Source organism: Nannobrachium achirus (genome assembly GCF_963921795.1).
Source record: "Nannobrachium achirus genome assembly, chromosome: 17".
NCBI lineage: Eukaryota > Metazoa > Chordata > Actinopteri > Myctophiformes > Myctophidae > Nannobrachium > Nannobrachium achirus.
This window is the reverse complement of record NC_137824.1, coordinates 25,231,800-25,246,053: the sequence shown is the minus strand read 5'-3', so window position 1 is coordinate 25,246,053 and position 14,254 is coordinate 25,231,800. Positions and strand designations below refer to the sequence as shown.

At 44.4% G+C, this 14,254-nt stretch overlaps 1 protein-coding gene across 1 annotated transcript in view; it reads left to right on the top strand.

Annotated features, from left to right (window-relative positions):
- The window catches only part of st3gal5 (ST3 beta-galactoside alpha-2,3-sialyltransferase 5), a 34,909-nt gene that overhangs the window by 14,650 nt on the left and 6,005 nt on the right, over positions 1-14,254 (top strand). The window contains exons 2-7 of the mRNA XM_080746427.1: positions 44-153; positions 8,560-8,692; positions 10,367-10,579; positions 11,279-11,415; positions 12,586-12,772; positions 13,764-13,922. Coding sequence (XP_080602553.1) covers positions 122-153; positions 8,560-8,692; positions 10,367-10,579; positions 11,279-11,415; positions 12,586-12,772; positions 13,764-13,922 — 861 coding nt within the window. The 5' untranslated portion in view covers positions 44-121. The remainder of the gene's footprint in view (positions 1-43; positions 154-8,559; positions 8,693-10,366; positions 10,580-11,278; positions 11,416-12,585; positions 12,773-13,763; positions 13,923-14,254) is intronic.

Here is a 14,254-nt window from a genome sequence, read left to right as displayed (position 1 = left end):
TGTGTGTGTGTGTGTGTGTGTGTGTGTGTGTGTGTGTGTGCAGGGCCAGTAGCATGAGAGGCAGGGTGCAGCAGAGAGCGTTGTGTCCCCACAAGAGCAGAACAACAACACCAACAACAACATGAGGCTGCCCAAAGGCTGCAGAGCCCACAGGTAATGATGACGTGTATGACTCTCCACTTCACGCACGCATGCACACACACAGATATTGTCTCCCTGCCCAGGGGTGTCGCACCAAATTATGGGCCCTGGGTACAAGGATTCACTATGGGCCCCCCATGAATGTTCTAACCCATTTAGAATGGGAACACATTATTACGCGTTATAAAAAAAATCTTTGAATATTTTTGACCAGATTCTATTCTAAATCCTTTTAGAAAAGGTTTTTTGAAAAACCTATGTTTCAATGTCAGTGGTGCTCAAACCTTTTCATGTGAAGGACCCCCAAATTGACATGTATTTGGCCACAGACCCCCATCTAAAAATATTTAGTTCCAGGGACCCCCCCCCCCCCCCCCCCAGAAGCCATATTTGAGTTAATGTTCGCTTGAAAAATACATATACCGGTATTCAAAGATTTGCACACATTTTCACGACTTTTCAAAAATAGCAGATCTACAAGCTTGTATATCTGCTATTTTTCAATAGTATAAAATAATTAAGGCCCCCTCCACCTTGGGCCCTAGTAACTCAGCCCCCCCCCCCCCCCTTGTGACGCCCCTGTCCCTGCCTACCCGTCTGCATGCCAAACTGTCTCACTCCGCCTCCTCCTCTTCCATGCCGTCTCACAGAAACGCACACCTCTGTAGTGTTAACCCATTAAGTCCGGGGAACGCATCTGTGTCACTCTACTAGATTTGAACCACTTTTACCATTATTTTATGCTTTAGCTATTATTAAAAAAAAGAAATAGCAGATATACAAGCTCACCGCGAGCAAATCAAGACTGTTGACTATCATCACCTGGATCTCCATATACCGTATGAAGATCACAACACTGACCTCATCAAAAACCCTGGATATCCATACATGGAGACGACTGGATGGAGACACCTAGATCTCCATATATGGAGCTGGTCAATACCTCTACGTCTGACCTCACGGACTCCATATATTAATATAGCTGACCTGTTCTGACATCACAGTGATGACTCGACCAGCTCAGCAGAAGTGTATGCCAAAGCACCCATGTGCGTGACCTCACCCTATTCTCGCCCTTAGGGTGTCTTACTCGCAATGATAATTATAATTTGGGATCCCCCTCTCCCCTGGGGGTCCCGACCCACAGGTTGAGAACCGCTGCATTAACAGGACCAAACTGGATGAATCTGCTTGTCCAGTCAGTCACAGTCTAATGACCAGGCCTTCGGTCATTGTTCCTGCATGTGAGCGACTCTGACCAAACATCATTTGCCTGATGTTTGGATGACCTGGATGCAAATGATCCCGATAATAATCATTCACGCTTTTCATATTGTTGGAATAAGAGAGCTCACAGCTCGCATTGTCATTGACAACAACAACTTTTACAACACATTTTCAAACCAGTGGTTCTCAAACTTCTTCCAAGTCAAGTTCTTTCAGTTCATTGTGTTTTCTGTTGCATGCAGCGCTTTCTCAAACACGTTCACGGCATAAGGACCCTCTAGGTCGATTCTGTATGATTTATGTAGTAGTATATCTGAAAATATTGTGGTCACAAAAGAGCTAAAATTTCAGAAAAAAGGTGAGCTTGAGGATAAAATAGTATTATTTCATACAGAAGGATGGTCTTCCCGCTAGGCCTTGGGCCTGTCGCACCTCCAACTGTGCCCATGGTGGTCTATAGTGGCGTTTCCATAAAGCCACTTTTTGCGGCTTATTCGCAAAATCTTTTTATGGAAACACTTCAAAATGCGAATAAACTTTCATTATCCGCAAAAAAAATTATCCGCTTGGAGGAGGTGGATTTTGAGCCTTTATCGAATAAACTAAATGCGCATTTGTGAATGGAAACGGGTCAGACAATAAATGCAAATAGATTTTGACGTTCTGGGTCCATATCGTCCTCCAATTTAACACTTTCCCCTGCCGCTTAACGTCCATTAGCCCACAAAACAAACCGGTTGTTTGTTACAAACGGAGTGACACGGTCCTCTCGTTTTCACGTCCCGGAATCAAGCCATCCGTGGCTAACCCTTCCTCATCACACGGTGTTGCGTCTTGCGTACCAAAAGTGGACGATCTACAAGCTCACAGCAGCTCGCATCCGCGTCTCCGCGCCGCGTTGTGAGCTTGCAGATCGGCCACCTTCCAGAGGATGCTGAAACTTGCAGGATGAGCACTGTGCAGCGACGCGACCGCGGTTTTTCCCGGTGAACCTGAGCGCAATGGTGGGGGCGCGGGAGTGTGGGGAACACACACCACTGACTATTGCCGATGATGGAGGTTATTAGGTTATATAGCTTTATGTATTGAGAGGAACTCTTGCCAATTTCGTAAGAGACTCGTCGCCAATTGTAAGATATTTAAAAGTTATTTGGGGCCATGATGATTGAAAAAATCAGCCCGATCAACTCATGCGACCGTCGCTAATTCGAATGACACCCGCAAATGGAAACGGCCTAAATTCGCTTTGTCTTAATGCGTATTTCTGATAATTCGCTTCCCTAATTCGAATAAGTTTATGGAAACACGGCTTATGCATGGCAGGGGCGTGCTCTTCCCTGAGCCAGGCCTAAACCTGACCGCATACCCCCCCAAAAAAAGCCAGAGCAAAGAGCTTTGCTGGCTCCCCGTAGCCTCATGTCCTTGAGCAATGAGCAGGCAGGCGTGACGTATAATAGCAGTAGTATAAAATAGTAGTAAGTATAAAATAGGGTTAACGTGGTGGTTTGATGCTATACTAGGTAACTCTACTAAAGTTTATTTTGCTGGGGACACCCTGGAATTTAAGCCCCTTGAGGACTCCAATCTCCAGTCCCAGGGCGGACAGCGGACACTCTAACCACAAGGCCAGTGAGCTGGTTGAGAGTTGTTGTTGTATTGTGTCCCATATAAAACGCCTCCTTAAAAACAGCCTGATGGTAGCTGGCAAATAACAACATGTTTAGCAGATCGTCTCTGGCGGGTGGAAACCTCATATTTGTCCAAAGCTGTTAGTTTTCAGGATTCAAATTCAAAAGTATCAAAAGTAGCAGATCTACAAGCTCCAAATAGCGCTGTGTTTCGACCTTGTGGATCTGCTACTTTTGATTCTCACGTGTGACGCTGTAGTGTGATCTAGTATAGGGCATTTGTTTACGAAACGCAAAAGGTTAGACTATGGAGGTACTGTAAAGGCTCTAACAGAGTCCAGGGTGAAGAGCTATTCACTTCACCGCGTTGTAGTTTCCTAGCTATCACCTAGGCTTTGTTATGTATTTTTAGGTGATAGCTAGAAAACTACACCGCGGTGAAGTGAATAGCCCTTCACCCTGGACTCTGATAGAGGCTTAAGAGGTTTCTGCCCGACAGCTACAGTGATATAGTGTAACATTAGACAGACACACAGACTGAAAGAATGTCAGCAGTTTGGCAATATTTTTACACTGGAAACTCCCCATTCTTACTATTCAGCCATGTGCACCAGGGCCTGTTGCTTGATGCTTGGGGCAGGTTCTCTGAGGGAGTGGCCGAGATCCAACTCCCCACTTTCTCTTTTGGATTTGTGTGTCAATGTGGGATCCATTCCTGACTTCCAACAGATCCACGTTGCTTAGAATGCTTACTTTGTCTCTCCACCAGATGTGTAGAGGTAGCTCTCCACCACACCGACGTTTGCGGCGGTAAGTGTTGGAAAGCATCTGTTGCTTAATCTGCCGTTGAATGGGCGGTGGGTACACTGTTAAATGTGCTGTTGAATGGGCGGTGGGTACACTGTTAAATCTGCTGTTGAATGGGCGGTGGGTACACTGTTAAATCTGCTGTTGAATGGGCGGTGGGTACACTGTTAAATCTGCTGTTGAATGGGCAGTGGGTACACTTTTAAATCTGCCGTTGAATGGGCAGTGGGTACACTGTTAAATCTGCTGTTGAATGGGCAGTGTACACTTTTAAATCTGCCGTTGAATGGGCAGTGCGTACACTTTTAAATCTGCCGTTTAAAAGTGGAACTAGATGGAACTAGATATTTTGAGATGGGGGTCTGTAGCCAAATAAATATCATTTTGGGGGTCCACATGAAAAGGTTTGAGCACCACTGACATAGTAGTCTCTCAAGAACAGACTAACTGAGCTCCAGTTAAGTGAAAAGGACCTTTTCTTTGACGATGGCTGGCCAGATTGCTGACATAGAAACATCGTTTTTTTTTTTTTTTTTCAAAAAATCTTAGAAGGATTCAAAAGACACTTATAGAATCGGGTCAAAAATTCTAATTTTCACGATTTTTCAAAAATAGCAGATCTACAAGCTCGCAGCGCGGCACTCGGTGCCGCGCTGTGAGCTTGTATATCTGCTATTTTTCAATAGTTAAAGTATAAAATGTGTTCAGGCCTAAATGGGTTAATATGTCAACTATATTAACCCTGATGCCAGTGGATATGGGTCGCAAGTTATTCATATGAATCATTAACTACAGTAAGTTCCTACTAGTGAATAGATCGATTTATATTGTAAAATGTCAATGTTAATTTAACTCAAGAGAGTCGGTTCCATTTGGTTCCATTTGTACACTCTCTGAGTTACAGACCCATTACCCATTCGTAACTATCATTTAGCTGGGGACCCCCTGGAACTCCTTCTCCCCACTTTGAGAACCAATGAACTATCAAACATATAATTATCCAAATGTCTGTCTGTCTGTCTGTCTGTCTGTCTGTCTGTCTGTCTGTCTGTCTGTCTGTCTGTCTGTCTGTCTGTCTGTCTGAGTGTCTGTCTGTGTCTGTCACATCGTTTCTCTTCGTGGCTGGACCAACTGAATCCGCATCACCATTATCATATGAACAGACCTGACATAACTGCAAAGCCCGTTTGTCACTTTCACAAATCGTATGCTGTATATTAGCATTTTTATGGTGTATCTATTCTGCATCTAGCATGAGGCATATCTATTCTGCATCTAGCATGAGGCAACATTTGTAACCAAAATCTTTGCTTCTGGGCCGGGGGGCCCCAGAAGAAAAAAATCTGATTGAGATGGCTTCTGCGGCCAAACACATATCTTTTTGGGGGTCCTCGACATGACACAGTTGGAATATGTTTTGTTGACTCAAGAATGCTGTGTCTGCTATGCTGGGAGGAATGTGTGTGTGTGTGTGTGTGTGTGTGTGTGTGTGTGTGTGTGTGTGTGTGTGTGTGTGTGTGTGTGTGTGTGTGTGTGTGTGTGTGTGTGTGTGTGTGTGTGTGTGTGTGTGTGCTTGCGTGTGTGTGTGTGGGGGGGGGGCTACACGGCTCTCTCTCTGTGTGTGTGTGTGTGTGTGTGTGTGTGTGTGTGTACTTTCAACACATTGTCATGTTATATTGTTTTTATTATATTACAAATTGATGCTTTTTACATTTTGCTGGGTTCTCCAACATTTCTTCTGTTATTCCTACATTTCCACATGCAAGCACTACTCATCCCTCATATAGTCTATTGTACACACCCCATCACCTACACTCTGCACATAATTTGAAGCACATATCTTTGAACGGGTAGGACTAGTACAACCACATTGAAGGAAAGATCAAATCATTGTAAAACATTATAATAATAAGAAGATAAGAACAGACTGCAAGGTGCCCTGTAGAGCACCCTGCATTCCATTTCTATTGCCTTACTGTATGTGTCATGTGAAAAGTATGCACTTCTTCCACTCACACAAACATCCCCTCTCTCTCTCCCCCTTCTTACCATACAGTTGTTTTCCTATGAATGTGTACAGAATCACATTTCTCTTCTTTTAAGATATACTGTATTCCCCCTGTGTAGACCTATATTTAAGCCCAAAATATCTGCAACTCCGTGGCAGCAGCAGGCTCTTGCCATGTGCGACACAACGTGTGGCAAAGTCAAGGTGCGCATGCTAAGAATATACTGTATATCCAAAACTGTTGGTTTTCAGGATTCAAATTCAACAACCCACAAAAGAAGCAGATCTACAGTACAAGCGTTTCGAGCTTGTGAATCTGCTACTTTTAATACTTTTGTGTGACGCTGTAGTATGATGAAGTGTAGGGCGTTAATTCAGGAAATAAATACAAAAAGCATATAAGAGCTTTCTGCCCGACAGCTGGTTGAGGTGGACACCTCAGAGGCTGCTCTGCTGGCAACACTCGACCTCGTTGGCTCCGCTCATTTGATGTTATTGTGGAAAGCCGCAGGCCACCAAGCCCCAGGGGAGGACAGATAGACACGGGCTAAGGGATAGGCTACAACTCAAAGGACACATGTGCACCGTGCAAAAACACATAGGCTAATCACAGGACCGCTGAGACCAGACAGGTAACAGCTGCAACAAAGGAGGGGAAACCATGATTACTACAAAATAAGGATTGTGACGTGTTCAAGCTACAGATGAGGAGTACCTGTATGTGGATATGGAGGATGTTGAGGGGGCTTTGGAGGATGAGGTAGGCCGGGGGCGTCGAGGAAGATGATTTTGAGGGTGCCGATTAAAGAAGAGCGACAACATGATGGGTACTTTCTCTCTCTCTCTCTGACCACTGACCCTGATTATGAGTGGGGAGCATACATATGTTTAATTTAGCAAAAGATACATTATTATGAATAATGTTGATCATGAAGTTGTCTCCATTCATTGTTCTCCCATGGGTCAAATTCCAACTTGACTTGGACTTTAGCTCCTGAGATTGATTGACCCGAAAAATAATAATGAATAATATCAGAAATGGATTCTACACATATGAAAACCGATGAAAATGAGATATTACTCATCAGTCTAGGTCAGTATAAGCGGTTCAGAAGTTGGATTTTTGAAATGGCGTTTGGCCATTTCAAAGCACCAGGGGAGTACAGATAGACTCACTGTAAGTAACTTTGTAACAGATCGTCGTGGACTCACTCTTGTGCACAAACACAAAACTGGATCAGGGGTGGAGTGTCACAGGCGTACGTCTGGTAAGGGATAGGCTACAACTCAAAGGACACAGATGCACCGTGCAAAAACATAGACTAATCACAGGACGGCTGAGACCAGACAGGTAACAGCTGCAACTAAGGAGGGAAACCAGGACACTAGGATCTTATATATACATTCCTCCTATTGCCGCATCCCACTTCCAAGCCATTAACGCCCCCTTTACATCGACTTCAACTCATAGGTAGTCGTTGTCTAGGACGTAAGGAATACAGCCCCTAACCCTATGCCGTCCGCTCATTCGCTAAGCACGAGAGAGAGGAGGCAACAGGAGAGGGGGGCGGGCAAGCGAGAGAGAACAACCCTTTGCCGTCCGCTCATTCGCTAGAGAGCAAGAGAGAGAGAGAGAGAGAGAGAGAGAGAGAGAGTCTCAGGTTACAAGAGGGAAGGGGGGGGGCCGCTGCACAGGGGAGAGAGAGAGAGAGAGAGAGAGAGAGAGAGAGAGAGAGAGAGAGAGAGAGAGAGAGAGAGAGAGAGAGAGAGAGACTCAATCGCTAGCCGAGAGCCTGTATCTTACAAGAAGTTCGCGGCCCTTCGGGCCACTCACCTCTAGAGTTCACAGCAAGATACTGTCTGTCTGTCTGTGTGTGTGTGTGTGTGTGTGTGTGTGTGTGTGTGTGTGTGTGTGTGTGTGTTGCTAAAATGGAAACATTGAAATAATGAAAATAAAACATTGGCAGGCCTATTACAGTAACAATAATAACACAATTAGGCCAAACCTTTTTTTTTTTCAAAAAACTTTTTTTTTTTTTCAAAAAAATTTTTTTTTTTTTTTTTTTTCCTTTTTTTTTTAATAAAAAAAAAAAAAAAGCGGGCGTGTTACTACAAAATACGGATTGTGACGTGTTCAAGCTACAGATGAGGAGTATGTGGATATGGAGGATGTTGAGGGGCTTTGGAGGATGAGGGGGGGGAGGAAGAGAGACAACGTGATGGGTACTAATACTAATACTAATAATATCAGAAATGGATTCTACACATATGAAAACCGATGAAAATTAGATATTACTCATCTGTCTAGATCAGGATAAGTGGTTCAACAGTTGGATTTTTAAAATGGCATTTGGCAGCCATCTTCAATTATGCACATTTCTAGACTTTCCCAGTTTGCCATTTGGGCAACCACGCTCAAATTGTTCCTGATTGTTAATGATTCCCAATGTCGCGGACATATTTTATTAATTCTTGTTTTCCTACATATTTGTTTTTCTAAGGCATAGTTTCATTAATAAATACAAAATAAAAACATTCCATAAATTAGAAAACAAGTGTTTAAGAAGTTGTGAAAATAGCCGATCAAGCTCACAATGCAAAGTGATCTGCTGTTTTCACTAGTTTGGGTCCCTCGCAAACGTCAAATTTCATTTTATTTGGGTCTTGAGCTAAAAAGTTTGGGAACCTCTAGACTAGACCATTTCTCTCTCTCTCTGTGTGTGTGTGCGTGCGTGCGTGCGTGTACAGGCGTGTCCTGGTTCCTCTGCTGGTGGTGGGTTTGGTGAGTTTGGCGATGTTCTCTCTGTCGCTCTTTGAGACGGAAGCGGAGACAACCAAAGCTCCGGCCCTGCATGTCGACGTGGACCCTAAACACCGACAGGTACAACTACAATAGAGTACGATTCTTGCAACTTGGGGTCACCTCTTAAGAATTCAAGAGGGTTCCCAGTAGTGATGCGCGGGTGAGGTTTTTTTCATAACCCGCACCGCCCATAGCCCGCACGGAACGTAACCCGCCCGCGCCCGCGCCCGCGCCGCAGGACAATATATAAATCAACGAATCCGCCCGCCCCGCAACCCGCATTTAAAAAAAAGATGGTATGTCATCTCCACAATAGCTCATCTTTATATATGGCTCTTCTAAGTACCCAAAGTCGCTTTACAGAAAGGTTTACAGTAGCACAATATTGTCATGGGCTAAATAAACAAACGTGGTGTTCAAATTGGCGTTTAGCCTAAAAGACATTCATTCAAAGACGTTCATTCTCTCTGGGGCATCGTCGGGGTAAGAATGGCGTTACAGGTTTTATGTCAATCATATTTATACAGCGCCTCGCACTTTAAACAGACAGCAAAAGACGGACAATATTAAATCCTGTTGGTTATTGATTAATCACCAGATTGGAGAGATGCATGGGAGCGACTGGAGTCTCGAGGTGAGCGTGGTTGGTTCATTCAGTCAAAAAATCCGTCTCATATGCGAAAGTTGTGTTTCAAATCGTATCCGTTGACTGGCTGGTTATATAACTTAACCGACACAAAGTATTTATAAACAGACTTGTGTGGATGACAGAGACATATAGGTCTAAGTGAAATCCTGATCAGCGACACGCGCTGAATTGTTTGTGCATCTTCTCTGCTGTGCTCACGTTGTGTCAAATGTTGGCAAAATGTGGTTCGCGGGCCCAACAGGAGCGGAATTGGGACGGTCCCCGCACCAAGGAGCGGAGGAGAAACCTCGCTCCTCTGGCGCATTTTAAAACTCACTCACTCGTGCTCGTATTCAAACGTTGTATTCTTATTCTTGTAGGCCTACTCTTATTAAGAATAAAAGGCAAATAAGAACAGGAGATTATTCTTATTTATTTTTTGCACATGAGAGTGGTGATAACCCGCCCGCCCGCCGCCCGCCAATTGAGTCTGAAAACCTCGACCCACCCACCCGCATGCGGGTGGGTTGGCGGGCGGGTGGGGGCACCGGGTTGATCCGCCCATCACTAGTTCCCAGTGTTATTACTTTGGCATATTTAGTTATTAACCCCTTTACTGCCCAAAACACCACAAATCCACTCAAGTTTTATGGTATTTCATGCAAAATACTTGCTCTAAATGCATCAAATTAACTTTCTGCAGTGTTTATCCATGAAAGTGGATATGTACAATGTATTTTATTTCAGATTTTAACATTTTTTGGATATTAACCCTGTCATGCTCAAAACAGCAAAATCCCATAAAATACAATAATGCTGAAACATGTTCAACAACTCTTATATGTGGTGTGGTGATGTAAGTATGTAAATGTTATTTGTATGGCACTTCTCAAAGAGACAACTCACAAAGTGCTTTACATACAACAGAGATAAAGACACAGCACGAAGCATTCAAATGATTAAAAACAACACAAAATGAAACATTTAAGCTTGTTTAAACATGCATGTTTTTAAGTGGTTAATATTTCCTCCCTTGGGGGAAAGAGCAGTTAGGGGTTAAGTGTCAGGGGTTAGGGGTTGGCATGTCAGCTCAGCGTGCATTGATCCTGTGCACATGTTTTCAGCTCGTGCACACGTACGTGCGCAGCGTGCTGCAGGCGGAGTGTCAGCCCAGCTACGCCAGGCGGAGCCTGTTGTCTCGACTTCCTGCGTCCAGCCTGGAGACCACACCCTTCCTGTCCAGCAAGGACACGCCCCTTCCCAACAACCTCTTCCTGTACCCGCCCCCTTTTGGATTCAGAGGACTGAGACGCAAACTGGAGGACCTGCTGAAGCTGGTGAATAATCCATTGATTGATTGAATAGAGGGTATGCGCGTGACATCAACATCATCATCATACCCGGAACTTATGTGGGAACGCCTACTGAGTGGCAAAAAAATACTTTCTGGCCTTGACAGCTCATACATCCAAACAGAAAAGTCCTATCTGATTGCATTAAACGACGTTATACAACGTTAAACTCACTTTGCCACTCGATTTGCCATTCACTTTATGCGTGCGCATACCCTCTATACTTTATTAACGGTTTTGGGGGGAAAAGCACAGTTATTCAATAATGCTAAAAGGATAACACAAAAAGCCCTGAGGACTTGTTTTCACTGTGGTCCTATGTTTCAATTCATCAAGACATACAGTATAAAGCCATCCAAGATCCTAATGAATCAATTATTTCTTTTACACAGAATTAAAGCTTTTATGGTCATGATTCACCAGGATCCTGGATGGCTTTATTCGAGGCTTAAAAGAATTTGATATAACGATATTTTCGTAAATCTCTATGGGGAAAAAATGTATGTCCAATTTATTTTGTGGCACCAGTAAACCATGCCCACTGCTATACTCAGCTGGAAAGCCCGGGTAGTACCGGGGCTAATCGGAATGGAATCTAAAAAATGTGACCGATGGATCCTGATAAAAATGACTACCGTTTAATTATTAATAATGTTTTGTCCTGTGATTGATTCCTGGTCTAAGCTGCCAGACTCGGACTCCACCGCACCTCAACTGGACACAAAGAAGGAGTGCCAGCGCTGCGTGGTGATGGGGAACGGAGGCATCCTGAGAGGCCTGGAGCTGGGTCCCCTCATCGACCGCTTCGACACCGTCATCAGGTCAGTTCAGAGCAGGGGTCACCAACATGTCCGTACACGGACAGACGCGTCCGTGGCAGGACATGGTTTAGTCTGTGGCAAATTCTAGATTTCCTTTTTTTACACGCCATTATAGTTTTCTTATTTTCATCATAAGACCCAATTACTGAATGTCAGTAATCAGGGTTTCTTCAGAATAGATATGACTCTTATTTACTAAGACACTATGGAATAATAGGAGTCCAACTAGTACCAGTGTTACTCAATTTCTTTATTTGCAAGGACACCCATAACACTGAGTGTGTACACATTTTACGGGTCCATTTGGTTCCATTTGTACACACTCATAGAACTGTTGGTCACTCAGGGCTAGCTCTTTATGTGTTTCTGGTTCATGGGTTAAACAGTGGTCCTCTCCTTTACTGTTTCTCAATGGGTTAAACAGCCGTCCTCTACTACTTTACTGTTTCTCAGGTTAAACAGCGGTCCTCTACTTTACTGTTTCTCCAGGTTAAACAGCTGTCCTCTACTTTACTGTTTCTCCAGGTTCTGTGCCAGATGCCAAAATGGCTCCAAGGTAGCTGTGCCGAGATTTTGTATGTTTTTCTTTACTATGCAATGAAAAAAAATGATTTTTTTTTTATATAATTTTTTTCCCCCACAGAAACAGACACAGTTGTTGTGATTCAGTGGCAAAAAGAATTTTGTCAATCGGACAAATGGTTCCAGAGATAGAGCTGTTTGAATGAAAAAAAGTGTCCATCCACTAGAATGGACACACATGAACACACATTTTCTCAATCAGCTAAACGAGGGAGCGAACACACAAACAGAGAAAAGCATCTCTCTGATCTCAGGTCATTTTGACATCTTTAAAAAAAAAAAAAAAAAAAATGATTTTTTTTTTTTTTTTTTTTTTTATGTAAAAAACACAAAAACCGTCATAAGCCGTCATTGGCACACAGGGCTATTGGAAAAAAAACGTCATAAGCAGTCATTGGCACAGAATGAGTTAAACAGCTGTCCTCTACTTTACTGTTTCTCCAGGTTAAACAGCCGTCCTCTACTTTACTGTTTCTCCAGGTTAAACAGCTGTCCTCTACTTTACTGTTTCTCCAGGTTAAACAGCCGTCCTCTACTTTACTGTCTCTCCAGGTTAAACAGCCGTCCTCTACTTTACTATCTCCCCAGGTTAAACAGCGGCCCGCTGGGGGAGTTCAGTGTGGACGTGGGGAACAGGACGAGCATCAGGATGAGCTACCCGGAGGGCACGCCCCACCAGTGGCCCGACACGGACCCCCACGCTCTGTTCGTAGCCGTGGTCTACAAGGCCGTGGACCTCAGCTGGATCTCTGCCATCATCAACCGACACGCTGTGGTGAGTGGAGTACAGCTCTGTGTGTGTGTGTGTGTGTGTGTGTGTGTGTGTGTGTGTGTGTGTGTACACACTATCTTCTTTACTCTGTAATAATACTAATAATTGCATAGCACTCACACACATACTATTATCTTGGCTCCAGTGACATGCTTGGCTCTGTGTGAAGACAGAGACTGTAGAAGACTGCACACAGCTCTCAGCTTTGCACTGTTATTTGCAATGAATGCTCAGGTCTCCATTTATAATAACTCAGTCCAAGCTAAAACGTAGCCCAAATTGCTATTTGCATAGATAAGGACCTGAATGCAAGGAGTACAGCACCAGCAGGTCACAGCTGCTGGGGAGGGAGTAACAGTAAGCCTTTGTTTTATGACAAATGTTTTATTGTTTTCCTTTAGCCATAGGAATGAGCCTGGCTGGAAGCATATCAATGGTCCCATTGTGTGACCTGCTGAGGGCCGTAGGTGTAGGCGTACGGTCTGTCAGATGTTCTGAAGCAGTCCACAGAGAACGTTTGGATAACAGTGGCTGATGGATGAAACTAAATAATTAACTAAATCAGTGGTCCTCAACCTTTTCAGGCAGTGACCCCCAAAATAATCATATTTGAACTGGGGACCCCCCACCCTGACGAGCACTTGGAAATGTAGGAGTTGGCATTACATTTAGTTTGACTCGATCTATTCCATTGTGAAAATAGCAGATCTACATGCTCACAACGCCTCTGGCCTCGCGTTGACCAGAGGTACTAGAAAGGGCTTTAAAGTCCTTAAATTTTAACTTAAGAAACATGCAGATACCCTCTATACACTTAAACCTTATGTTGGTTTGTTTACTGTTAAGTGAGAAAACAGTGTTGCACATTAACTTAATCATCTGGGGACCCCACAAAATAATTTGGGGACCCCCCTGGGGGTCCCGACCCACAGGTTGAGAACCACTGAACTAAATTACGGAGGTGTCTGTCTGTCTGTCTGTCTGTCTGTCTCAGCCCCTGTGGGACTGGCTGTTCTTCTGGCAGAAGGTTCCAGAGCAGCTGCCGCTGGAGCCCAAGAAGATCCGCGTTCTGAACCTGGAGGTGATCAGAGAGACGTCCGTGGACCTCCTGCAGTTCCCTCCACCCAAATTCCGCCTGTGGGGCTGGGACCAGGTACCTTACAGCACTGTTTAACCCTCCACCCTAACCTGGGACCAGGTACCTTACAGCACTGTTTAACCCTCCACCCTAACCTGGGACCAGGTACCTTACAGCACTGTTTAACCCTCCACCCTAACCTGGGACCAGGTACCTTACAGCACTGTTTAACCCTCCACCCTAACCTGGGACCAGGTACCTTACAGCACTGTTTAACCCTCCACCCTAACCTCCACCCTAACCTGGGACCAGGTACCTTACAGCACTGTTTAACCCTCCACCCTAACCTGGGACCAGGTACCTTACAGCACTGTTTAACCCTCCACCCTAACCTCCACCCTAACCTG